Source organism: Eschrichtius robustus, chromosome 1, assembly GCF_028021215.1.
Source record: "Eschrichtius robustus isolate mEscRob2 chromosome 1, mEscRob2.pri, whole genome shotgun sequence".
In the NCBI taxonomy this organism is placed as follows: domain Eukaryota; kingdom Metazoa; phylum Chordata; class Mammalia; order Artiodactyla; family Eschrichtiidae; genus Eschrichtius; species Eschrichtius robustus.
In genome coordinates, this window is record NC_090824.1 from 117,146,366 (window position 1) to 117,173,985 (window position 27,620).

A 27,620-nucleotide genomic window follows, 5' to 3' on the forward strand; every position below is an offset into this window, starting at 1 on the left:
AGGCAAATGTTGGCTCAGATTATGTTTTTATATAGAAGGATACAGAACTTACCACTCTCTTTTCCCTGAAATCAATGCCAACTGTCGTGATAAATTTGGAGTTAAATTTACCATCTGTGTACTGGTAAAGTACACTGGTCTTCCCTACTCCAGAGTCTCCCAGAGCTAAAAACTTGATGAGGTAATCATAGTCTCCATCAGACATAATGAAGAACTCAGTGGTTCACCTGAAAAATACAAACAAATATATATTTACCAAAAACCAATTAGAAAATATTAGAATCTTCCATGAATAAAATGACTTCCTTTAATATCCAGTTCATCAAGTACTTCTACGTAACACTTATGTGCCTAAGGGTTCTGTGAAGAGAGGATTAGACATTATTCACTATTCCAAGGACTTAATCATTTGCTAGATGAGATGCTACTGAACTTGTAAATAACTAACAGTTTAGGTTAAATTTATTGTGCATATTATAGTACTGTTAAGACAAAAATTCCAAGTGAGAATGAAAATCAAAAAGATAATGGTCACTAAGGCTTATATGCAGATCGTGTAGAACAAGAGTTGACAAAACAAAGAAAGAAAGGAGGAAGGAGAATGTTACAGGAATAACAATAATTCTTAGAGTGCAAGTGGTTCCAACTGCCCCTCCTTTTTCAAAGTCTCCTAGTGCTGCATCCTTGGCTTTTCTCTTTTTACGTGGACATTGAGGCAATTTCATTTATCCTATGCATTTTCACATGTGATTATCATTCCTTCAAAGATAATGTTAAGTTCACAAGTAAAACTTGGTTTGCACCTTTCTTACAAATTATTATTGTTACTACATATTAAATCAGATCTTTCTAGAATATCACTGCTCACTTGAGAACTGAGTTCCACCATGAAGGGCTCATTTATCTACATTTGCCTTGGTATTCTACAGGAAATGCTACCAATTCAGCTCTTCAATATTGGTCTACCTTTGAGAAGAAATATTCTTGGTTTTACAGCAAGACCTAACCATGGTTACTTTTTATCCTTTGCAATCAGCACTTTTCAAGATTTGTTTTTATCCTCTAAATAGATTCAAACTATTCAAAATATCAGTCTGACTAGAAATATAGTCTGTCTACAGGGAAGGCTTACTTCTTTTTATCCTCCCATTTCTAATACCGATAAACCCTCCTGAAAATCAGAAAAACAATCAGCTATTCCGTTACCACTGACAACTCTACCTGCCCATTCAACATACATATTCACCCATCCACATACACATCATATGCCCTACATTAGATGCTGCTGATTTTCCTCTCATTGTCCCCTTTTCACCCAGCCATCTCCTGCCCAGAAACTTTACCACAATTCTCAACGCTTCCTATAGGATTATTTCTACAGATCCATAAAATTCATAAAAGCTCAGGCAAGGACATTTATTGATTTTCAAGGTTGCCTCCCCCACCCTATCCTCAATTTGGTGACTCACCTTATGCTCAAAAATCCTGAATTCTGATCCCCAAGAGCTGCTGCAGTGACTTCCACAGAGTCCCTTAGTGCAGAGCTGTGGCCTCACATTCAGATATGGCTGGTCAGTCGACAAGGGCAAAGCCTCTACAAACATTTGGCATTCTATTTACACACTATAAGGAGTGACACTGTACAGATGATGGCTTTCCTATGTTATAGCTTCTGTACTCACAGGTGCAGGTTGCCAGTATTAATGGTGTGTAACAGAATGCCTCTCTAGAAGATGACCACTTGGGTACAAATAAAGATTCTAGTATGTTTTATCACAGTATCTCACTTGGCTCCAAGTTATTCATAAATAAGAGCTAAGAATTGAAAAGTAGGTCCAGATAACATTGAATCATTTTTGGGGGGGGCTCCCCTCCAAATAAATGAGGAAGCAGAAAGCAACTCCAAATTCTGCAAGGAGAATGATGCAAGAAGTCGCTGTGGCTACCTTATTTCCTCTTTACTTTTATTTTGAAAAAAGTTGGTCATTTTTATAACTAGTTTCTGTATCATTTCAGGTACAGGAGAAAATGTCACCAATGGCATACTCTTCTAGAATTCTCTAAACCTACTTGAATGGAATTCAAAGACAGATGAACCTATCTCTGCTGCACCAAAATTTAATATGTTTAGTTATCATGGGAGAAGAATTACACAGGCAAGTCTACAAATGATCTTCATGGGTTTTGTCTTCTATTCGTGATGACAGCAATATATAACAGTTTGTTCCCAAACCAAACCATCATAAAGGAAGTGTTAACAAACAAAATACCACAACTGAAGGTATAGATACCACCATTGAAATTAATCATATTTTACACTCTTCAGACTGTACCTTTAGACAATTATCTGCCTTGCTGACCTGAAAATAAATGCTCAGACCTTCCATTTTCTGGGTTCAGTTTGCTAAAGAATGAAACAGAACCCAGAGAGTTTAACTCATTTGCACAGTCTAGAACATGTGTCTCCTAACTTCAAGTCCAATGTCCATTCTACCTCAAGCTTTGTGGCCATTACTCAAGTTTTTACAAATGGATGTTGGATTTAAAAGTGACCAGGTATGATATCATACAAGGTAGCCTAACAGGAAACATGTGACTTCTGAAGTCAAGCAGAGCTGGATTGGATTCCGTATCTCCCACATACTGGCTACTCAGACGTTTTTCAGTCTTGGATTTTCAGGTTTCCATTCCATGAAAAAGAAGATAATGTACACTACTTCACACCATTGTTCTAAGGATTGAATGAGATACTCTTTGTGGAGTGCCCAGCACAATGCTTGGCATATGCTGGGTACTCAGTAAATGTTGGCTCACTCTCTTCTCCCCATTCTGGACAGATCAGACAGGCTCTGAAGACCTAGAACAATTTCTAAAATTGCCTCTGGGCAGCTCAAAACATGTATTTCTGGCACAAAAGATTGCTGACTGGCTCAGAGTAGTTTACCGAGTCAGCAAACATCACCTTCTTTCTTGGCTGGTTCAAACCATTTTCAATTAATTTTAAGTAGATATGTCAATTTCAAAAGAGTTATGACCAGCTTAAGAACAGGTTTAAATTGTATAAAACACTCTGATCCATACTAAATAATTCATACTTGTTCAAAAGGATCTCAATGATTCATTCTGGTTCAGAGTGAAAGAGTTAAGTTCAAAGACATTCTACCTACAGAACCATTTCTGATTGATCTAAAGCCACTTTGGCTAAAACCACATGTATCTAACGAAAATCATTTAGGTCTGGTTTTAAGAGCTCAAATTGCTTCACACTGGTTTTAGCTAGCTCAAATAAGCTCTGACCTGGACAAGCAGGTTCTGACTGGCTCACCTAAGGTTTGATTGGTTCAGAGCATATTTTACTGAATCAAGCTAGTGCTGACCAATTAAATCTATCTCCAACTGGGTCATAGTTGCTCTAATTTTATCAAACTGCTTGTAACTAGTTCAAGGTAAAAACTGGCTCAAAACAGTCCAAGTTGACTGATCAGATGTTCAAACAGTTCAAGACTAAAAATGTAAAATGATACTCAGAAGCACCAAAAGCAATGGTTTGGTGCTTTAAACTTACACCAAATCAACAAACTTAAAATTTTACTTATAATTACCCCAACTGTAGACAATCTGTGCTCAAATATTTATCTCCACCACAGTACAGTCTCTTTCTACACTTGAACAGCTTGTACGTGTTGGAGTACAGTAAACAGGTTGGGAGAAGGGATACTGGCAGAGGAGAATACGATAAACAACAGGGAAAGGTATGATGAGTGACACAGTCTTCCCTGGTTGAGAACTCACCTCCTACCTTATCTCAAGGACCTGGCAGCAAAACACTGATCTGTGATCCAACAATAAAATAGAGATTTCAGCTGGGGGGAACCTTTAGCAAATTGGGATGCTATTTAGAGTTTGCCCTAAGTTGGTCACAATGACCAGGCTGGTCTGGGTTAACAGAGACCAGAATTCTAAAGAGTAAGGAAGCTGCTAGGAAATAAAAGTATTCAGGGAACAGGCAGGTCTTCAAATTGTTGACAGAGATTTTTCAGGGTATTGGTGGTGACAGGTTCCTTATCTGAGCTTACAGTCAGTTAGTCAAAGCCTACAGTTAATGGAATCATTCCATCTTTCAGGAGAAAATAATTCTAGTCCATAGCAGACTACAATCCCAAACCCATCCTGCAGTCCTATATGTGGTTGTCTCGCCACCGCTTACCACCACGAGGTAAAGACAACTAAATGTTAAGTTTCAGCTTCTGGTAGGTCTTCACGTAGAACCATCTTCATATTATTAAAAATCATTTTTGGGACTTCCCTGGCAGTCCAGTGGTTGAGACTTGGTCTTCCAATGCAGGGCGTGAGGGTTTGATCCCTGGTCAGGGAACTTAGATCCCACATGCCTCAGGGCCAAAAAACCAAAACATAAAACAGAAGCAATATTGTAAAAAATTCAATAAAGACTTTTAAAATGATCCACATTAAAAAAAAAGAAAATCAGGGCTTCCCTGGTGGCACAGTGGTTAAGAATCCGCCTACCAATGCAGGGGACATGGGTTCGACCCCTGGCCCTGGAAGATCCCACATGCTGCGGAGCAACTAAGCCTGTGCGCCACAACTACTGAGCCTGCGTTCTAGAGCTCACGTGCCACAACTACTGAAGTCTACGTGCCTAGAGCCCATGGTCCGCAACAAGAGAAGCCACCGCAATGAGAAGCCTGCACACCGCAACAAAGAGTAGCCCCCGCTCGCCGCAACCAGAGAAAGACCGCGCACAGCAACGAAGACCCAACGCAGCCAAAAATAAAAATAAAAAATAAATAAATTTATTTTAAAAAAAAAAGAAAAAAAAATTTTTTTAAAGAGTATAAACATTTTTTAAAAAATTTTTTAATTAAAAAAAAATAAAAATTATTTTTGCTTCCTATTTTTGTTACTCAAGTCCTGAGTGGTGTTTCTGGAACCTGTTCTTCAGAAAAAAAAAAAAAAAACTCCACTCCCCAATTATGGAAATAACAAATTATTTTTATGTTGGCATTTTAGAGCAGACAGGGAAACAGTAAAAATACACAATGCAGAATTTGGGGCACCCAAACAACATTTTGTGCACAAAATTTCCAGCAAGCACTCCAGCCTATTGATGCTTGGGAAGCTAGTTCATCAAGGCCTCCCAATTGCACTGCTCTTGCTAAAAATAAGTAAGATGCCCACATGTCAGGCACTTTACGTGCATTAGTGTAACAGCCCTCATCACAGCCCTAAAGGCAGGTGATACATACATCACACACACTTCCTCCCTCGGAAGAATCTCGGTGCCAGTCTATCATGAATGCCACAATGAAAGGATGAGGAAGTGGGCCTTGGGCAGTCTCTCCACATATTAACATGGGCTCAATTCCAATGAATTGTTGAGAGACATAAAAAAAGTGGAAATTAAGAGCAAGGACTCTAGAGTTGAATCACCTGGCTATGAATCCAGTCATCTCACTTTAGAAAATTTAATGTCTTTTGCCTCAGGATCCCCATCTTAACAATGGGAATGATAACCTATTTTATTAATACTATCATGTATCTGCTTTCTTAACTTCTTTAAAAGCGGGGTGCATCTTATATTTCACAGTCTTACAACCCATGACATCTTGCAATTGTTATTAAATAAGGTGGCACTGGAAATACAGTTGTGTGAAACCTTTCATTAGCAACTTCTAAGCAAAATCAAGAATGCAGCATCAACACATTTTAGATTCAACGGAGCACAACAGCAAACCTATCTCAGAGGGCTGTTGTGAGGACTGAGTATACATATAAAGTTTAGTTTAGAACAGTGCCTGGCACACAGTAAGTCCTGTAATAAGTATTAACTGCATTTAGCATGGTCAAGCAGTCTAGCTCCGAAGGGTCAATACAAAGGCAATATTCTTTCTTAGAAATGAAGAAAGAACTGAATCCCTAATCGAAAAATAAGATTAAAAAAAAAAAAGACTCTATGGAGATGTAATGGCCTATATGGGAAAAGAATCTTAAAAAAAAAAAAAAAGAGTAGATATATGTATATGTATAACTGATTCACTTTGCTATACACCTGAAACTAATACAACATTGTAAATCAACTGTATTCCAATAAAAATGTAAAAAATAAAATAAAATAAAATAAATTTTATCAAAAAAAAGAATCTATGGAGAGCACTTGAACCTAAGGTCACTTCTTTAAACACTGTACCTCCTGGAGGAAGTAGCATCTAAATACCTCAAGGAAATGTCTTCTAAAAAGTCAAGAATGCCCTCAATTTGAAACAGGCAAAAGATTTTCTTATTCATCTCACATCTATCTCTCCTCCTTACACAAATATTTTTTCAAAGTGATCTACACCCTCACTCTCAACAGATTAACAACAGAAAGCAAGGAACACCTACTTCCTCAACATGTACCATGTGGTGATAATTGCCTGGTGAGAGAAAGTCAATGATCTTCTTCCTTATTTAAAAAATAAAATATATTTTAATTGCTTTTCAGGAAATAAGATAGAAGAAATTGATTTTAGTTAAGTGCAAACGGGAAAGCTCTCTCTCTCTCTCTCTCTCTCTCTCTCTGTCTCTCTCTCTCTCACACAAACACGCGCACACACACACACACACACACACTATAGCCCAAATTCTCCATGAAACTTCCTATTAAATTCAGTCATAGATTACAGCCTTATGATCCCCAATCACTAGGCAGAATCATTCAAAATCTACTCCAGATAAGCCAGTTTTTAAAAGCCCAATTTTCCCTCTATCAACCACATTTAATACAGAGAGTAAAAAAGCAGGGAGGGATAATACTACCTGAACAACTATTATGTGTCACGAATGGTAGTAGACATGGTTCTACTTTATCATCCTTAAGCGGAACTTAATGTCTGGGTAAGACATAAAGAGAACGTTGTTTTCTTACTGTGGTGGCCAGTAGGCTTGGGTTCAAATTCTGGACTCTTCTTGGTGTGACTTGGTCCAAGTTCTTCAAACTAAGTCTCCTCTCTTTCAACTACAAAGTGGAGATAACATTACTAACCTCACTGGGTTACTTTAAGGATGAAGTGACATAATCCACAGAAAGTTTTAGCGCATTGCTTGGTTTGTGTTAAGTGTTCAATAACTGAAACTTCTTTTTAGCAATACTATTACTAACGTATAGCCTCATCAAGTTCTTATTAGGCAAGGCATGTAATTTTATAACCTATTCTTAATGTAACCAGTACCTGAACCTTTAGGAAAAATAGACAAAGAAAGTCAATTTAGGTGCAATCATTTATGAGGTCTCTATCACAAAAGCTACCGTGGCATTCCAATCTAACAATGAGTTTTAACTGGGTGATTTTTGGCAATTTCAGAGCTAGAGTGTTCATCATAAAAGCATTTTATAACGGGGAATTCCCTGGTGGCCCAGTGATTAAGTCGCCTCGTGCTTCCATTGCGGGGGGCCTGGGTTCAATCCCTGGTCGGGGAACTAAGATCTCACAAGCCGCAAGGAAAAACCAAAAAAAAAAAAAAAAAAAAAAAAAAGCAGCATTTTATAATGTACCAAGATATGAGTAGGGGCAACTTGTGTTTACCAGATGAGCCCTGGCTACAACTGTCTTAGATCACTGCAATTGCTATACCCTGAAGTGAAATACATTTACTTTCACTGCAAAAGCAAGATGTGTACTGCCCAGGAGTGGGGCTCCCCATTTCCACAAAAGGAGATAGCCTCTGCTCTCTGTGCACGAGACCTTCCTCTTCTCAATTTCTGATCTAGTGTGATAGGTTTCTGCCCTCCTGAATAGGTTGACATAGAATAGATGAAATTATAAACAAAGAGCTTATCTTGTTTGTGCAAAGATCTTAGGTAGAGAGAAGTAAGTAGAAATGTAATGGCTTTGAAGAATAGACAGAAATTGGAATCTGTTTCATAGTAATATAATAGATCCACCCTTAACTGAGAAGAGAGGTACATAGCTAAAAATTGACAATCTAAATTTACATACAATTTGGCTTAATATTTATAAATGTGCCTGTTACACAGGAATATTCCATTTTCCCCAATTACACAAAGTGAAAAGACTAAATTATAGTATTCGATGATATTCCAACATAGCAAGTTATTCAGAGAAAAAATAAAATCATCTACAAACACTGTTGAATTAAATATACATTCCCAAATACTGCCAGGACATCCAAATATATCATTTGTAAAAGCATCCTTCAGCCATTTGCAATTCCTTATAAGTATTAAAGAGAAAGACGAGAATAAAGAAAAAATAAGCAGTCTCAATCCAGGAGCTGACCTACTATTTCTGAAATGTTACCATCACCTCAGTAGGTGACTAACATAAGCCAGTAGTCAAATAATACAAGTAACTAATAAGCATTAAGAAAGAAAGGGGCACTGGAATGATTCTTGAAAGTAGAAAATGTTCTTCTGGAAGACCACTGTCAACGACTCAAATGAGATACTGGCTTTTTTGTTTTTTTAAGATATGGAGATCATCGATTCATTTATTCAAAAGACATAATTTGCTGCCCACACCTCTTTTACAATCAGAGTATAACTGTTTACAGAAATTTATGGAAAGTAAATACTGGGTGTTATTTACTTACAGTTTGTGACAAGTACATCTTATTTTATAGACACACGGTAATAGGAATAAAGGCATACTACAGAATCTGTCCTTTGTAAAATATAGACAATACAGTGGCAATAGGAGTGGCTGTTTGGTTTGCTGAGTAATATCTCAAATAAGGTGAAAGTAGCCCCATAATGGCCACAACCACACTTCCCTGCAATGGAATGTCCCACCCATGGCTAAATGTGTTTCCTAATGACACCATGAAGCAGGAAATTCTTGGAGAATTCTTGGAATTCTCCAAGAATTCCACAGAAGTGCAAAACCTGTAAAGTCTACTCCCACTCAGTGGTTGCTTTTTGTGAGCACATAGAAAACAGTAAGACATAGGTGTTGGAGTCAGGGTCTCCTCAATTCAAACAGGGGACCACCACCTACCGGTGTAAAGTGAGTAGCAAAATGCATGATGGAGATCAATATATCGTAGCTGTTCTTATGACTACGAGAGATTAAGGTTTGAACACTGACCTTATGGCATCAAGACTGGTGCTTTTTCCACTATTCCTTAAGAGGGACACTGAACCTAATAAATCTCCTAAAGAATGGAGTAAAACTGTTTTCCGAAAATGGAAAAGGAGGAGCGACCTAAGCCACCTGGAAGGTAGATGCAAGACCAACTGATTCATAGAGGGAATTCTGCTGTTAAGTTCTGAAGAGGCAGAAGTGAAGAGCCTTTGGCTGTGTCAGAGTGATGCCAAACTCCTGGGCCCAAGACTCAAAGGTGGAAATATTAGGAGTGACTGTGCTGCTACCGCGGCCAGGACCGGAAGGATTACAAATCAAGTAGCACTCAAAGGACTTGAAATTGAAAAGTGCGCTTCCATGAATTGGGAGATTGGGATTGACATGTATACACTGATGTGTATAAAATGGATGACTAGTAAGAACCTGCTGTATAAAAAAATAAAGTAAAATTCAAAAAAAAGGAAAAAAAAAAGTGCATTTCCAAGGTTGCAAAACACAGAACACCTTTCCATTTATGACCTAGAAATGGAGTCAGGGATTCTTGCCAAGCCTGGTCCTCCCGGAATATGCGAGGGTTGTAAGGCCTCCGACCAACACAACCTAGCTGCCCTCTTGCATCTCACCTGCCTCAAAGTTTTTCATGTGCTGCAACACAGGAAAGATGTTGATTTGTCAGAGGAAATGCACCAAATCAAGAAGAGAATCACTTCACTTTGTGATGGAGCAATGATGCTTCTTTCATTCCAAGAAAAATTTTAGGATGGAAAAATAATTGTGAATTAAAAGAATCAAGACCTGTTGAGGATGACTGTCCAAGTAATAAAAACAATTAGATTAATATCCCTGAGTTGGCAGTAGCTGGGGAGGAGAGGGATTCCTTTATCATTGCCTTTTTTAAAAACTAGAATGAGTGCTCTATATTTATTCACCCCGTAGAGACACTGTGTCCAGAATATACCACCACCCTGCCTTTCCAGACCCAGTCATTTGCATACCAGGATATTATTTTCACTGTTGTTTTGTAAGGGTGACTTCTACAGTGTACTGTAACCATTTCCCTGACTTCTTAAACAAAGGGCATAGACCATACCTCAACTTTTCTGTGATGAGATACTGTAACTGTATACTTGCAGAAACTGTAAATGGTGAGGGCTCCTATCCCACACACCCTACTCTGAAGGCTAAGATGAAGCATCAGTTTGGCACACAGATACTTACAAAGGCCACTAAGATGCACCAGACAGGGCTTCACCTCTCCCTCGTCCTGCCTACACCACAGCCTCACCCGCGCTGACCACACCAGGGCACAGCTGTTCTCCACCCCCAGGGATATGCTTCTCAGGTGCAGTCTGGCTTATGAAAGCACACAGGATTCCATCTCTTCACAGCTAGTTTTCTTTCTTTTTTTTTTTTTTTAATAAATTTATTTATTTGTCTGTTTTTATTTTTGGCTGTGTCGGGTCTTTGTTGCTGCACACGGGCTTTCTCTAGTTGCGGCGAGTGGGGGCTACTCTTCGTTGCGGTGCACGGGCTTCTCATTGTGGTGGCTTCTCTTGTTGTGGAGCACAGGCTCTAGGCACGCGGGCTTCAGTAGCAGTGGCACGAAGGCTCTAGAGCACAGGCTCAGTAGTTGTGGTGCACAGGCTTAGTTGCTCCACGGCACGTGGGATCTTCCCGGACAAGGGCTCGAACCCTTGTCCCTTGCATTGGCAGGCAGATTCTTAACCACTGCACCACCAGGGAAGCCCCATGCACAACTGGTTTTCTTTCCCATAGTCTCCTATCCACCCTACAGCACCCCCATGTTGGGTTCTAACAGTCCCACTTCTATCCATTACCCTGAGCCTCTCTACTCTTCCTTGTCCCTCATCTCCACGTACTCTTCCCAAACTCCAGTTTGTGTGTGCAAAAACTGACCTCACACCAACAACACCAGTTCATGAATACTGGTGCTTTCCTTGTAACAGTGAGCTGCTATATCAATTTCAAGGTACTGGACTCTCCTCCATAAGCTCATTTGCTACTCTGTCTTCAGGGACTTCTGCTTTTCCAATAAGGAAAATTTTCCCCCAGCTAAGTCTGGGAACAGAGCCATTTCAGAAACCCAAGTGCTTCTCCACTGTGCCAGTTTGGGGTTTACCATATACTGATGAAAAGGCAGCATACTGACACAAGTTAATCATGAGTTTAAAAAACTAGTGTCTGAGGACTTCCCTGGTGGCGCAGTGGTTAGGAATCCACCTGCCAATGCAGGGGACACGGGTTCGAGCCCTGGTCTGGGAAGATCCCACATGCTGCGGAGCAACTAAGCCTGTGCACCACAACTACTGAGCCTGTGCTCTAGAGCCCACAAGCCACAACTACTGAAGCCCTCATGCCTAGAGCCTGTGCTCTTCAACAAGAGAAGCCACCGCAATGAGAAGCACGCGCACCGCAACGAAGAGTAGCCCCCGCTTGCTGCAACTAGAGAAAGCCCGTGTGCAGCAACGAAGACCCAACGCAGACAAAAATAAATAAAAAACAAATAAATTTATTTAAAAAAACTAGTGTCTGTAAATATTCTACCATGTGTTAACTTAGTTCTTTTAAAAACAGTAAAATAGGCTCAGAAAAATCAAACTGTTTCCTGATGTTTTAGCACCACAAAACAACAGTACTAGGATTCTTAGCCTCTCTCGTTTGGTGTCAATAAGCTCTAAACAGCCAGCTATAGGTCTTCCTGGTCCTCGATCAGGTCCACTCTCTCCATTTAATATACTTACAATACATGTTTAACTGCTCCCTAAATATCATATTCTTTAATAGCTGAATCAAAAGGAAAGAAGAGAAACTCACCTGTGGTGCAGGTCCAATCTGATATACTTCCTATTGATTCTTGCCCCGTTCCACCTATGCAGTAGGCAGTCTTAGCAGGGACTGTTTGCATTTCTATCAACAGCTGTTTATAGACTAGGGCGTGCCTTGGGTTTACTTATGCAAAAGAGGACTGAGGTACTTGCAGCCATCCAGCCTATTTCTAAATCAGCCTGTCAGATCACAGTTGGCTTTTTTGCGATTGTTGTTGTTTTTTCTAATTTTATTACCTTTGAATCAGTAAATGCTACCTAATATCAAATTTGGGGGGATTTGTTAAGTTTTACGAATGTCCCCTGGTTGCGTAAAAAGGATCTGTATTCCCTGTTTGTTGTATGCAGAATTACGTATGTACTAGTTCAAGCTAGTTAGTTGTATTTTTCAATCTGATATATCCTTGTTTATGTTTTCCTACTTCACCTGTTAGGTTCCGAGAAAAATATTGGATCGTATTTATTTTTAGAAAATAAGCACATACCATTGTAAGGCAATTATACTTCAATAAAGATGTAAAAAAAAATAAATAAAATGTAACATATTTCATAAAAAAAAAAAAAAAAAGAAAATAAGCACAAGACAATGTCTTAAATGAGATGAATATAACACATCATAAAAGAATAAGACACTGCAGTTCTTATTAGAGAGGCCTCAAGTCTGTGGAACTCTGGGACCCATTGAGGTTCTTTAGGAGTCTATAAACTTTTATTCAAATGTCCTTTTTCTCTTTATTGTTATTTTTTTTAACTGGAATAAACACTTACAGTCAAATGAGTTATATACCACATTTAGAGACCTCCAAATTGTTCACTTACTGCCTGGCTAAGTTATTTGCTTCTGCCTTTAGTGCATACATATTATTTGGAATTCTTATAAATGTGTCATTAATTGAGAAGGCTATAATTTGCACTAGGCTTTTGTCATTCTCTTTCCTTTTTAAAAAAAATTTGGAGTGGATTCACATGTCCACTCTTGTGAGAATATTTAAGGAAGCATATGTGAGCCACACTCAGTAAATGACAGCAAGGCTCAGGCACATCTGTTCAGCACATGTTGGCTTTTCTCCAGTTAGGACAGTCAATTGAGCAATAAGGAATTAACACAGTATGCTGCATCCTAATATTTTATTATAGAGCACTGCAGAGATGATTTTATGTTTGGGGAGGCTTCTTATCTGACTTAGAGCTACGCTAAGCTTGGGTTACTTCTTGTTCATAGCAGATCAGTGTTTTCACAGCCAGCTGAATACTCTTGCATAGCGTCTCAGAAAAGCTACATAATGTCACTGCAGCAAATCTTTCGCTCCCTCAGAAAACTGCTCTGGTCCAGCTGGTTGCAAACTTTCTTTAGCAAGATTCTTCAAATGAAATCTTACCTGGCACTTTAACATATAAAACAGGTGAAAGTAGAACCACTCTGGTAAAGGAAGTGAAGGTAAGACCCCACCTCCAAGGCCTGTGGACCCAACAAAGTCCTAACAAGTGCTCCATTGTACACATGTGAAAAATCAATGTGGAAAGCTCGACCTCAAATGGCTCTGAATCATCTCGTTTACCTTCAACTTTGTACCCAACACTTCCTGTCTGCCTGAACACCTCAAACTGAGACCTCATTACAAGGTATGCTACACTTTTTTATTCAGCATCTCCTAAAAATGCCGTCTCTCAGATCTCGTCCCCTTACCACCACCTTAGGACTCTCCTTATCTGGGATTGAAAATCTGGAATGTATTGGGTGACCCTGGTAAGAATTCCAAGAAGGGCTACCTGGAGCTTCACAGAATAAGTCTGTAGGAAAGGACAATGATCATTGGGTCAACCAAAGGGAAAGAAGAGCTCTGGATCTAAGGCTGAACAGTCCAGGGAAAAATCTAGACCAAACTGGCAAGAAGTGAAGCAAGGGGCAGCGTTCCCCCTTGGGACAGAAAACCAGTGTCCTTGAAAAAGGGAACTATTGGAAGGATGCTTATCACCAGCTACACTGGTGATCTTTTCCCAAAGGGCATATAAAACATAGCCATGTCAGTCTCAATGGACTCAACAACCTATGCTTGGGTGGAACCCTCAAAAGTCAAGATATGCTTTGAAGACCACAATGAAATGTTGATATAGCAAACTTAAAATAACTGAGAAGATATTATTTTGTGCTACGTCAGAAGCCACTTTGTACTAAAGTACAGCACAGGATAACACAAAGCAGCATAAATTAAAAAAAAATACTGATGGGAGAAAAAATTCTCTCCACTAACTTGACTTTTTTCTATAAATTCAAAAGAAATTGCTAGTATTGTATTTTCTCCATAGAACCCCTTGTTCCAGCTAATGGCTATGTCATGAGGAATGTTTCATATGAAAGGACTGCTACTGGGACTTCCCTGGTGGTGCAGTGGTTAAGAATCCGCCTGCCAATGCAGGGGACACCAGTTCGAGCCCTGATCTAGGAAGGTCCCACGTGCCGCGGAGCAACATAGCCCTTGCGCCACAACCACTAAGCCTGCGCTCTAGAGCCCGCAAGCCACAACTACTGAGCCCGCGTGCTGCAACTACTGAAGCCCGCGCACCTAGAGCCTGTGCTCCACAACAGTAGAAGCCACTGCAATGAGAAACCTACGCATCACAATGAAGAGTAGCCCCCGCTCACTGCAACTAGAGAAAGCCCATACATAACAACGAAGACCCAACGCAGCCAATAAATAAATAAATAAATAAATTTAATTAAAAAAAAAAAAAAAAGAAAGGACTGCTACTTAGAACCATTAGAAAGTTCCAGGGAAGGAGGAAAGGGCATGGGGAAGATGGAAACAGAGCAATCCCTAGTGTTCCCTACCAGACCAGGCAGCCTCATATGAAGATGGCATAGAACCAACTTCAGGCCAGAAGGGGGAGATACAAATGGAGGTCCCAGACAGGTGGATAAAGGCACATCAAAGTCAAACACCAAAAAAGTAAGGAGCAGATCAAAAAGGGGAGAGATGGCTTGTGGATTTGAGGAATTCAGGAGGACAGCTAGCCATACAGACTGGGAAGACCACTTGCTCATCAGAGCCAGTAGGAACAACACCTAGAAAAGACCCAGGTAGTTGTTACTTTATCAAAAGCCAGAGAGATTCTTCCCTTCTAAGTCAGGGCAATTTATTCCATCTACTTGCTCTCCCCTGCTTAACCTATCCAATTTCAAAGCCTCCCTAATCAACCCAAACAGGTTCCTTCACTAAGTGTCCTCCTGCTGCCCTGGGCAAATGGAAAAGTCAAGCATCCAGGTGAGAACTTGGTTCCCAAAGCCATACCTGTCTTTGTCATCAGCCAAGCCTGGGATAAGGACACCTATGGGAACCAAGCTCCTATTTTCTTTTTTTTTTTTTTTTTTTCTTTTTGGATGGGTAAGAAGTGGATTTATTTAGAGAGAAACACACTCCACAGACAGAGTGTGGGCCGTCTCGGAAGGGGAGAAAGGCCCAGGCTCCTATTTTCTGAATGCACCTATGAGAAAGCTATTTGAAGGCAGAGGACTAAGAATATAGGGACCAAAGTCAGTAAGCAAGACGGCCGCTCAGAAAGAATCTACAGGGCCTTGTTAAAAAAAGAGTGAATAAATAAACCTCAGTATAGATTTGCTAACACAAAATAAAGATTCTGTGTTAGCAAGGAAACTATGAATCAGCAAGAGAACAAGCTTCTATTAGGAAACTGGACATTTACCACATACGTTCTAGTGCAAGAGGTTTTACATTTTGTTAAGATGCAAAATGTTTATTAACTCAGGAGATGCAGTGTGATTTTCCAAACCAAAATCTGGGGCATGAGGTCTGTCAGTGGATTTTCATGACCGTTTTGGGAAAAAGGCAGAATCGGGAATATAGTTTAGTTATCAAAGTACTGGAATTTCTAAAGCACCTCACTAATTTATAGGGCAAATACACATAGAAAAAACTGAAATGAAGCAGTATCAGAAAAGCCATGGAGTTGGCCATCACAACACACCTCTGGGCACAGAGGACACGTGCAATCATTTGAGTTCCCTTCACTTCTGAGCATCAGGGCTCAGGACTGAGACCCTACTGATCGCCGTAGTAGAGAAAGGGGAAGGGAAGTTGTTTCAATGGCAACATCTTCACCTACTTACGTTCTTTTTCTCACCGTCTCAGTAATTAACAGTATGATCACGAACTAAGCCAAAAGTTTCTCTACCCATTCCACTCTCACCCTGGAAACCAGTCCTCCTAGGCCACATCATGCTCTGGATATTCCTTTAACCAATGTTTTCTCAATATGTATGAGTGCTTTATCTTCGTCAACTTGGACGGGTATTAACACTACTTCTGAGTACTCCTCTCCCATTCCGCAGCTCCCCAGTAAACGTGCGTATTGCCTGGACTGTTCTTCTTGTGTGTCGCTTCCCCTCCACACCTCACCGCTGGACTTAAAACAGGCCAGCTGCCACTCAATTGCTAATTGTGTCTACCATCTGGCTTTCTCTGACAGCGTTTTCCTTCCTCCGTTTCCCTCTGTTCCCTGCTGATTTCGTTCAGGAATGACTCATAGAGTGTCTTGGAGCTCCACTGATAGCTGCTCTTTTTTTTTTTTTTTAATAAGTTTATTTATTTATTTATTTTTGGCTGTGTTGGGTCTTCATTGCTGCGCGCAGGCTTTCTCTAGTTGTGGCAAGCAGGGGCTACTCTGCATTGCAGTGCATGGGTTCCTCATTGCAGTGTCCTCTCTTTGTTGCAGAGCACGGGCGATAGGCACATGGGCTTCAGTAGTCGTGGCACGAGGGCTCAGTAGTTGTGGCTCACGGGCTCCAGAGCGCAGGCTCAGTAGTTGTGGCGCACGGGCTTAGTTGCTCTGCGGCATGTGGGATCTTCCCGGACCAGGGTTCGAACCTGTGTCCCCTGCATTGGCAGGCAGATTCTTAGCCACTGAGCCACCAAGGAAGTCCCTAGCTGCTCTTTTTTGGTAAATTAATTTATACTGGCATTCAACTCAACAGTATTTGATAAGCAGTTTCTATGTGCCCAGTACTGTGTTGGTAACTACAAATGGCACAAAAGAAATATGCGAACCCTCAAGAACTTGGTAATTGGGATGAGCAAATAAAATGAACTCACTTCCAACAAAGGACAAATAAGATAATCAGGAAGCAAAATGTCACCCAGCCCAGGATATCAAAAGTGAAATGGGCTTGAAGTCAGAACACCTGGATTCTGCGACTTACTTCCTAGCTGTGTGATCTCGGGCAAGTCATGTAACCTCTCCCAGCCTGTTTCCTCAATATGGGAGTATTTATCTAGCAAGATCACTGGGAGGATTAAAGACCCCAAGAGGTCAGAAACAGGGCACAATCTGACCAAGGCTTCAAACAGAAACCAGGGCCTTAGCTGAACACCTTCAAAGCCGGAAAGGATTTAGCTCAGTGGTGAGGAGTAGGAAAGATGGCATGTTTGGTGCAAGAGCATGTTTTGACTGCAATTTAACAAGTATTGAGAAGCCCTGTTAACTACTTCAAAGGCTATGAATGTAAATATGATATAGTTCTTTCCCTCAAAATTTACAGTCAGAGAAACATAAGACAAATCCACAAATAACTATAAAACTGGCTATAAATTCAAAGGAATGCTTATGAGGCAATGTGGCAAGCTGAAGAGGGCTGGACAACGAACCTGTCACTGTGCTGGGTACTCGTTTCAGCTCTGCTACCATCTGTGTGTGATCCAGCATGGCTCACCACCCATCTCCGGGCCTTGTTTCCTCAAATATGAAATAAGAGGGCTGAACTCAATGGTCTCTTCCCTACACAAACATTCTACATTTGAAGAGTTTAGCCACGAGAAGTTTAAATGGGGTCATGGTGGCAGCTGTCCCTCGTGTCACCTCTCACTCCTTAAAGATGAGAGCCTAGACATGAGCATGAGATGGAAAAGATCCAAGAGACATCTGCATTGATTGTGTGGATTCTTGATGGTAAATAAAATGGTTATAGTATTAAAAAAATAATAATAATAAAATGCAGTGTCTCACTGGGTAGAGGAGGAAGCAGCAAAGAGAAAGTACTACAAAGGATGAAACTGGGTGACCAAGAGAGCAAAATGGGGCTGCTGACGGAAACAGGATATTTGAAGTGGGGGAAGGGAGAAAGCTGAAGTGGGCAGAAGGTTCTTGTGGGTGGCCATCAGATTTTTGGAGGGAAAAGATGATGAGATTGGATTGGGAGAGACTGAGAGGGGTCAACAAAGCCACATGACAGAGGAGTGCTTGAAAACCATCCCCTTTCACTATGGTCCCACATTTATCCCTGTCCTTGGGACAGAGGCAGAGGGGCTAACAGTGAAAGGTCCAAAAAGAAGGCCATGACTGTACAAACCACAGAAGAGGGAACACACAAGACCAAGGATCACAGCAGGGTGTTCTCACTCAAACTAAATTACATGGGACATGATGGGCAGTCCCTGCTGTTCTGATGAAACTTCATTTGCAGACATCACGCCTCTAGTATCTGACAGTAAGTAAAAAGGAAATGTCAAGGAGGACAGCTGGCTATCTCTTTGCCTCTAGACTGTTCTCTCCTTTGGGGAGCCTTTATTAGGGCACCAATTCAGGTTCAAAACATCATCCTATATCCCACTCATCTGACTACATGTTAATAAAAATACATACTGGCCAGGAGTATATCATTTTCCTTCAGCCTCATTCTCTGCCTCTCTCACTTGGCTTGAAATAATTACCACTTTTACCGCTGATATTAAGAAATGACAAGCCCAAACCCTTTTCTAATTACTTAATGCCTGTGGGTTTTCAGAAGAGAATTCGCTAACTAGACCATGTCCCCCATGTTTTTGTTCGCATTTAAAATAAAACAACACTTCTATAAATATGCATGTGCACCGTCTCCTGATGCATGCCAGCAAGAGCTTCTCCAGCAAATTGCTTGGCAACCTTTTTCATGCTATTTGTTTGACAAACTGGGTCAAATGCTCATAATCGAAGGCCACAGATCTGGGCATTCCAGCAATGCCAGGCCCTGCCCAACAGGCCTAAGAAGGGTTTACTGTCTCAACACATCTGAACCAATTCAGAACATACCAGGGGAGAAGGGTAGATACCAAAGAGTGACATTCCTGGGGCATAGGTATGTGCGTGTTCAATAATATTCAGTACAAGACAATGCCAAATTGTTGTCCAGCATAATTGTTGTACTCTCCCAGCTTCACATCTTCACCAACATTTTATTGTCAGACTTCTCAAAATGGTAACACACTGTAATCTAAATCAGCATTTCTTTGATTGCTAATGTGGTTGAGCCATTCAATTTCTTTTTTTTTTTTTTTTTTTTTTAACTTGTTGGCCATTTGATTTCTTCTTGTGGAAGAGCATAGTCATGTCCTTTCCCTTTTTTTCTATTGGGTTGTCTTTTTCTTATGGACATGCAGGAGTTCTTCATATATTCTGGCTACTCGTCCTTTGTCAGTTACAGAGGTTGCAAATATCTTCTTCCTGTTTGTGGTTTGTCTCTTCACTTTTTTTTCTTTTTTTTTTTTTTAATTGAAGTATAGTTGGATTTGCAATGTTGTGTTAATTTCTGCTGTACAGAAAAGTGACTCAGTTTATATATATATATATATATATATATATATTTAGAGAGAGAGAGCGCAAGAGATTCTTTTTTATATTCTTTTCCATTATGGTTTATCTCAGGATATTGCATATAGTTCCCTGTGCTACACAGTAGGGTCTAGTTGTTTGTCTTTTCACTTTTTTAATGGCTCGATCTTCCAGTAGTCATATCTATCAATCTTTTATAGATAGTTCTTTTTATATCATGTAAAAGAAATCCTTCTTTACCTAAAATAATAAAGATATTCTTCTACATTATTTTCCAAAAGATTTTGCCTTTCACATTAAGTCTTCAATCCAGTGGGAATTTTTAAGGTGTATGTAGGAATCCAATTTCATTAGTTTCCCCAGAAGGACACCTAATTATCATAGTACCATTTATTGAGAAAAATTATCCTTTCCCTAGTGAGTCACCATATCTGGGCAGATCTGTTTCAGGGCTCTCTCTTCTGTTCCTTTGGTCATTTTCATTACCCCTGGGCCAATGTCATATGGTCTTAACTACTACTATGGCTTTATAATACAGCTTTATATTTATTGTTTATATCTGGGAGGACCAGGCCCCTCTGCCTCACTGTGGACATCCCTGACCTTTCACACTTCCATCTAAGTTCCTCAAAAACCATAAGGAAATTTTGATTTGGAGTACATTAAATCTATAGATCAAATTGAGAAGATTGACATATTCATGATATTGAATCTATCCATGTAATGTATAATCTGTACCTTTATTTATGTCTTCTTCAATGCCTTTAAAAATGTTGTCAAAGTAAATTCTCTTCATAAAGACCTTGTACATTTTTAGATTTACTGGTACTTTATATTTTTGTGCCTATTATAAGTGACATCTTTTAAATATATATAATATATATGTAGTATATATATATACACACACACACACACACACACACACACGCATATATATATATATATACGTTCTATATATTTCTTTTCTAATCTTTATACCTTTTATTTATATTCCTTGTCTTACTTTACTAGTTAGGACCTCCAAAAGTATTGAATAAAAATCTTGTCTTGATTCTAACGTTTCACTGTGATGAATAACATTTGCTATAGGTTTTTGGTACACACTCTTATCAGGTTAAGGAAGTGCTCCATCTATTCCTAGTTTTCTAAGAATGAGTATTATGAATGCATATCAATTTTATCAAATTTCGTTCCTAAATCTATTGGGAAAATTATGTGATTTTTTTTCTCCTTCCCTCTGTTAATTTACAAGCTTTTACAATTATTCTGCCTTTGATCTTTATTTTTCCTTTCTTCTAGTTTTTTCTCTAACTTTCCTGACTTCTCCTCTTTACCTATACTCTCTACCCAAGAATTCTCTTTCAAAGTCATTGTTTCTTCCATGTGCATCCCTGAGGAGAGGACGCTATAGTTCTCAGAATCATTAATAAATATTTGAATGAATAAAAAAATGAAATACCTAATAAGTATCACATAATTGAGAGGATTTACTCAAAACCAATCTTCAAATGTAACACATCACGTGTACATAGGTTGCTCTAGCTTGGGGCCAAAAGAAAAAGGTTACTCAAGATGCAGTCAGTTAGAGACAGAAGTAATTATCACAGAAAGTTTTCAACTGAAATAGTCTTTTACTCCCTAGAGAAATATCAGAAAATCATTAGTTGTCTTTTGAATTTTCTTTTCAGTACTATGTTGGACTTTAAGTACTGGGGTTCAAGCGCCCCCCCCATTATAACACCTAGCAATGAGGGTAACAGATTTCAAAAATGGTAAGCATCTTAAGAGAGATAAAAAGTGATGCTTATATATATTTTGCAATTCAACACTATCAGCCAAAGGGGCCAGCCCATGTCTCAAAACCTTGGTTCCAAACCTAAACCAGACCAGCCACAATGATCATGTAATTTGTACAATCTGAGGATAGAGGGGAAAATATAGTTATTTCCTTTTGCTTAAATCAGGGTGAACAAATCTGATTTGTGGAATGCTGCATCAAGGGAGGTTATACCTCTAGAAAAGACTGGCCACGTTCTATGTTAATGAGGGGTTATTATATGTTTGTTTTGTTCATTCATTTAATAGTTGAGTGCCCACCAAAGGCAAACACTGTGCAAGGTGATAGAAATGCAAATAAGACAGATACAGCACCTGCTGCCCCGCCTCAAATTTACCATCTAATGGAGAATATTGACCACTGAAGCAAGACTCCAAGTGTGGTTAGTACCTATGGCTGGCATAATGGAAGGAGCACATGAGATTAACACCTAACCTAGATACAGGTGAGGTGGGTTCTGAGAGGAAGTGTACAAAGTGTTTGGTGTCTGGAGATGGAGAAGTTCTCTAAGTAATTTGCAGCCCTAAATAGTACATTAAAGCTGGGATTCCCTGGGGGGAAAGCACTCTACAGTCCAACAGTGTAGAACAGGAGAGAATAGAAAAGCTGAAAGATCCAAAGACCCTCATTCATACTCTCCCCTCATCCCACCCCACTGCCCATACACACACACAACTGTGTGACTCACCCTGAAGGCTACAGTTTAAAAAAAAAAAAATCAATGTATTCCCCAGATACTTGGAGAGAAGACTATGACAGTGAGTATGAAATAGGTTCCTCATCCTTCTTGCCTTACTATACCTCTCTTGTTATGCACTAGATCCTACCCAATCTGCCATTTCCCTCTACTAGTCAAAATATGTGCTTTTCATGTAGATGGCTAAAAAGCACATAAAAAGATGGTCAACATCACTAATTATCAGAGAAATGCAAATCAAAACTACAATGAGGTATCACGTCACAACAGTCAGAATGGCCATCATCAAAAAGTCTACAAACAGGGCTTCCCTGGTGGCGCAGTGGTTGAGAATCTGCCTGCTAATGCAGGGGACACGGGTTCAAGCCCTGGTCTGGGAAGATCCCACATGCCACGGAGCAACTAGGCCCGTGAGCCACAACTACTGAGCCTGCGCGTCTGGAGCCTGTGCTCCGCAATAAGAGAGGCCGCGATAGTGAGAGGCCCGCGCACCGCAATGAAGAGTGGCCCCTGCTTGCCACAACTAGAGAAAGCCCTCGCACAGAAACGAAGACCCAACACAGCCAAAAATAAATAAATAAATAAATTAATTAATTAATTAATTAAGTCTACAAACAATAAATGCTGGAGAGGGTGTGGAGAAAAAGGAACCCTCCTACACTGTTGGTGGGAATGTCAACTGGTACAACCACTACAGAGAACAGCATGGAGGTTCCTTGAAAAACTAAAAATAGAACTACCATATGATACAGTAATCCCACTCCTGGGCACACATCCAGAGAAAACCATAATTCGAAAAGATACATACACCCCAATGTTCATAGAAGCACTATTTACAATAGCCAGGATGTGGAAGCAACCTAAATATCCATCGACAGAGGAATGGATAAAGAAGATGTGGTACACATATACAATGGAATATTACTCAGCCATTAAAAAAGAACAAAATAATGCCATTTGCAGCAACATGGATGGACCTAGAGATTATCATACTAACAGGAGTAATTCAGACAAAGACAAATATATGATATCACTCATATGTGGAATCTAATTTTTAAAAATGATACAAATGAACTTATTTACAAAACAGAAACAGACTTACAGATATCGAAAACAAACTTATGGTTAACAAAGGGGAAAGGTGGGGGATAAATCAGGAGCTTGGGATTAACATACACACAGTACTATATATGAGATAGATAACCAACAAGGACCTACTGTATAGCACAGGGAACTCTACTCAATATTCTATGAAAACCTATATGAGAAAATAATCTGAAAAAGAATGAATATGTGTATACCTGAATCACTTTGCTGTACACCTGAAACTAATACAACATTGTAAATCAACTATAATCCAATAAAATTTTTTTTAAATGTGATCTTATCACTTTTTAAAAGGCGACATTTTGGACTTCCCTGGTGGCGTAGTGGATAAGAATCCACCTGCCAATGTAGGGGACACGGGTTCAAGCCCTGGTCCGGGAAGATCCCACATGCCACAAAGCAACTAAGCCCGTGAGCCTAGAGCCTGTGCTCCTCAACAAGAGAAGCCACTACAATGAGAAGCCCGAGCACCACAACAAAGAGTAGCCCCTGCTTGCCGCAACTAGAGAAAGCCCACGCAGCAACAAAGACCCAACACAGCCAAAAATAAGTTAAAAAAATAAAAAATTTTTTTAAAAAGTGACATCTTCATTTTAAAATTAAAGAAGTTGAAGGTACATTTCTAAACTCTGGCTAATTATTTAGGATGCACTTTTGAAAAAACTTTGCCAAGTTTTTTTTGTTTCAATTGGCCTATACAATTATACTAAAGTCTGTATTTAACTCCATGAAATACACTTATTTTATCAAGGATGTTAGATGAGACATGACCTAGAAATGAAAAAGGGCAATTAAATAGAAATCAGCAAGCAGCTCTCAAACAAACTTCTAGAGTCTTTCATCCTAAGAAAAGTAAATTAAACACCACAAGAATATATAGAATTGTAATTCACACCTGACTCCAAGGAGCCCCAGGGCCATTGCCAGCATTAAGTTTTCTAACACCATAAAAACAAAAACAAAAACAAAACAAAACAAAAAACAGACTATCTTCATTCTGTGATTTCTATAAACACTTAATCACTTTCAGTTTTTAAACACTTTTCAGAACTATAAAAACTAGACTAGATGGGAATCTATTTTTTTTAACACACTTTTAAGTGGCTTTAAAGGAAAAATTTGGGGGACTTCCCTGGTGGCAGAGTGGTTAAGAATCCGCCTGCCATAGCAGGGGACACAGGTTCAGTCCCTGGTCCGGGAAGATCCCACATGCCGTGCAGCAACTAAGCCTGTGCACCACAACTACTGAGCTTGTGCTCTAGAGCCCGCAAGCCATAACTACTGAGCCCACGTGCCACAACTACTGAAGCCCTCGTGCCTAGACCCCATGCTCCGCAACAAGAGAAGCCACCGCAACAAGAAGCCCATGCACCGCAACAAAGAGTAGCCCCCGCTCACCGCAACTAGAGAAAGCCGGCGGGCAGCAACGAAGACCCAACGCAGCCGAAAATAAATAAAGAAATAAATAAATTTATATAAATAAATAAATAAATAAATAAAGGAAAATCTTGGCTCAAGAGACAAATGCAGGGACTTCCCTGACGGTCCAGTGGTTAAGACTCTGTGCTTCCACTGCAGGAGGCGCGGGTTTGGTCCCTGGTCAGGGAACTAAGATCCCGCATGCCGTGAGGCACGGCCAAAAAAAAAAAAAAAAAGACAAATGCAAAATTGCAAAAATTATAAAGGATAGGATGATGTGGAGAATGGCTGTGACGGATACGGAAGTATTTCCCAAGAAATATACATACACCAAATGTCCTTAAATATAACCAAAACTAAATGCAAAATGATATATAAATATCAATCTAAAAGGTGTTAATAATTTTAAATAAAATTTGACAAGTGGACTGTCCTACACCAATGATCCAAAGATACACCAGCAAAGCCTGAAGACACTGAGGAGGGAGAGCCTGGTATGAATGACAGAAATTCAGGTCGTGGCTGATGAGCACATCAGTTCAAACATCATGCCTGTAATAAGTTAGCACTGAGAACAGGCCCTGTGCTCATCGCTATGTTAAGCACCTAGAACAAGGCTCCAGAAAAGCAACGGTCTAATAGAAGCGCTGTACGTGGAAAGGAACAACGAAAATGCAGTGGAACAAGAATGTTACAGAAATAGGCACACAATGCTGGGCAGCCAGGAGGCCTGGCGCAGAGAGGGCCAGAGGGGCGGGGAGCCCACTATGCCGCCTCACAGAGGGGCACCTGAGCCAAGGACTTACATCAGCACACAGAGACACAAGTGACAAATGTGAATGAACAAAAATTACACAGTTCACATATGATGTGGTAAAGGACTTCACCTCATATGTCAAATAAGCATTATCCTTTAAAGATAACGGAAACCATCAACCGAAATGATCACCGATGCCAATCCTAAAGGTGTAACCAAGTTTTGATGGAATTAGGTAAGGGCTGTCTGACATTCGAAGTGCAAAACACAGGCCAGGCTTAGAGCCATGAGAAGGGAGCAGATGCTGGGGTGACTGAATGGGAGGGTGGGAGTCAGGGGAAAAGCACTTGCACTTGCAAAGGTCTAAGAGGGAAAAGGCTACATTCACTTAGGGGACCTCAGCAGATGCATGCTGCTAAAGGGCTGCACGGGGATGCGACAGGAGGTGTCCCAACAGGCTGAAAAGATGGGAGAGAGTTGGGACCTGGGCCTGAAAGGACTCTTATGTGGCACTAGAAAGTCTTGTGTTATCCTCTGGGCAATGGAAAGCCACTACAGGCTTTTACGAAGAACAGGAACACAAGGTCTGTGTCTTAGAAAGATCTTTCTGGCAGCCACATGGAGACTGGGAATACACAGAGGACCAGGAAGCTATGAGGAGAGACAGTGAGTGACATGTGTTGGTGACAGTGGGATGAAGAAGAAGGGATTAATTCAAGATAGATTTAGGAGGCAGAAAATCAGTATAATTTCTTAACTGACTGGTATAGGAGTTAAAGATAACCAAAACTGAATGAAAGGTATTATCATTAACTAAGAGAGGAAAAGCTGGTTTGAGATGATTATAAGTAACACTCACTGACTACTAAGCCCTTTAAAATATTAACTCATTAGAGCTTCACAACCCTATGAATTCTCTAATTTACAGATGAGAAATCTCACGCATAGAAAGGCTAAGTAAGTTCTCCAAGGTCACACAGCCAATAAAAGGCAAAGCCAAGATTTGAACCCAGACACACTCTCAACTACTATGTTATACTGTATGGGACAAGACCAATTAAATGTCCCTCATGTCTCAGGGACATTCAGGGAGTTGTGTTTAATTGGCATGTGGAAAATAGAACCAGGGCTCAAAAGAAAAACAAGGGTTAACAAGATGGATTTTAAAGCCATCAACACAGTTGATTTACTGAGAAAATGGGAGAGATAAGATGGCCTTTTAGAGTGAAGAGCCAAAATGTAAGGCTCAGCAAGAGAGATCCAAGAAGGACCCTAGGAAGGAAATTTTTCAAACGACAGTCCATAGGCTGGGTCAGTCACCACCGCACAGAGGTGCCAGCTTAAAGCCGTCTGGACTTTCGCCTTCTTGTGAAAACAGAGGATCCATTCAATATTTGCTGAGTGATAAATCCAGCACTTACAATAAAGGACCCCTTTACAGATTACATCAGGGAGAAGAGAAGCCCAACAGAGGATGAAATGGGGAAAACAAGAAAATAAATAGACAAAAAAAAAAAAAAATCGATGCTCTCAGCTCTTGGATGATTTGCATCTGTGTTTGAGCAAAGTGGCTCCTGCCTCCAGAGAAGCAGCAGCAATGCAAGCTCACCTCTCATGCAGCGCCCTCATCTCATCACCTCCCTACCCTCCAACCCCCACCGAACCCAGCCTCTGCTCTGCCAAGAGGGCAGGGCCCCAGCCACGCCACAGCAACCCCGGGAGCGCCGGAGAAAGCAGGAAGGTGTCCTCTTGCAAAGACAGCCCCAGAGAACGATGGCTTCTGCAAAAACCAGCTTTTGTTTTTAATGGGCCTGTTCCATGACTCATCAGCTATCACATATGCTGCACCCTGGCTCAAGCTATAAATCAACCAAGTTCCTAGGGAGGAAGAAGGGAATAACAGCAAAAGAGAGAAGAGAAGCAGAGGGAAGTGGGGAGCATGTCCTCCGTGAGCACTCAGGTACTGAGGGACTGGAAAGGGCACATGCTGAAACAGCGGCAGAGGCAGCCCTGGGCTCCCAGCACCTGCCAAACAGGCGCAGGTCCTGGTTGCCATGGCGCCATCCTGCTGGCCGGTAATGTTGCATCAGCCTTCTCTTTCTACCACAGTTCCTGTCTTGTGGGCGGCAGCAGCAGCAAGAAAGAAGAAAAAATGTTGTTTGTACTCTAATGGCCGCTGGGTCACTGAACACTGTGCCTGGAAAGAATAAAGGGAAAGTGGAAAGAGAGAAACTAACCAAGGTGGGAGCAAACTCCT

At 40.4% G+C, this 27,620-nt stretch overlaps 1 protein-coding gene across 5 annotated transcripts in view; it reads right to left on the reverse strand.

Moving 5' to 3' along the window:
• RAB27A (RAB27A, member RAS oncogene family) overlaps nt 1-27,620 on the reverse strand; it is a 72,853-nt gene that overhangs the window by 26,795 nt on the left and 18,438 nt on the right. For all 5 annotated transcript variants that reach the window (XM_068551834.1, XM_068551810.1, XM_068551819.1 and 2 more), the window contains one exon: nt 53-227. In XM_068551834.1, the coding sequence (XP_068407935.1) occupies nt 53-205 (153 nt within the window). In that variant the 5' untranslated portion in view covers nt 206-227. The remainder of the gene's footprint in view (nt 1-52; nt 228-27,620) is intronic.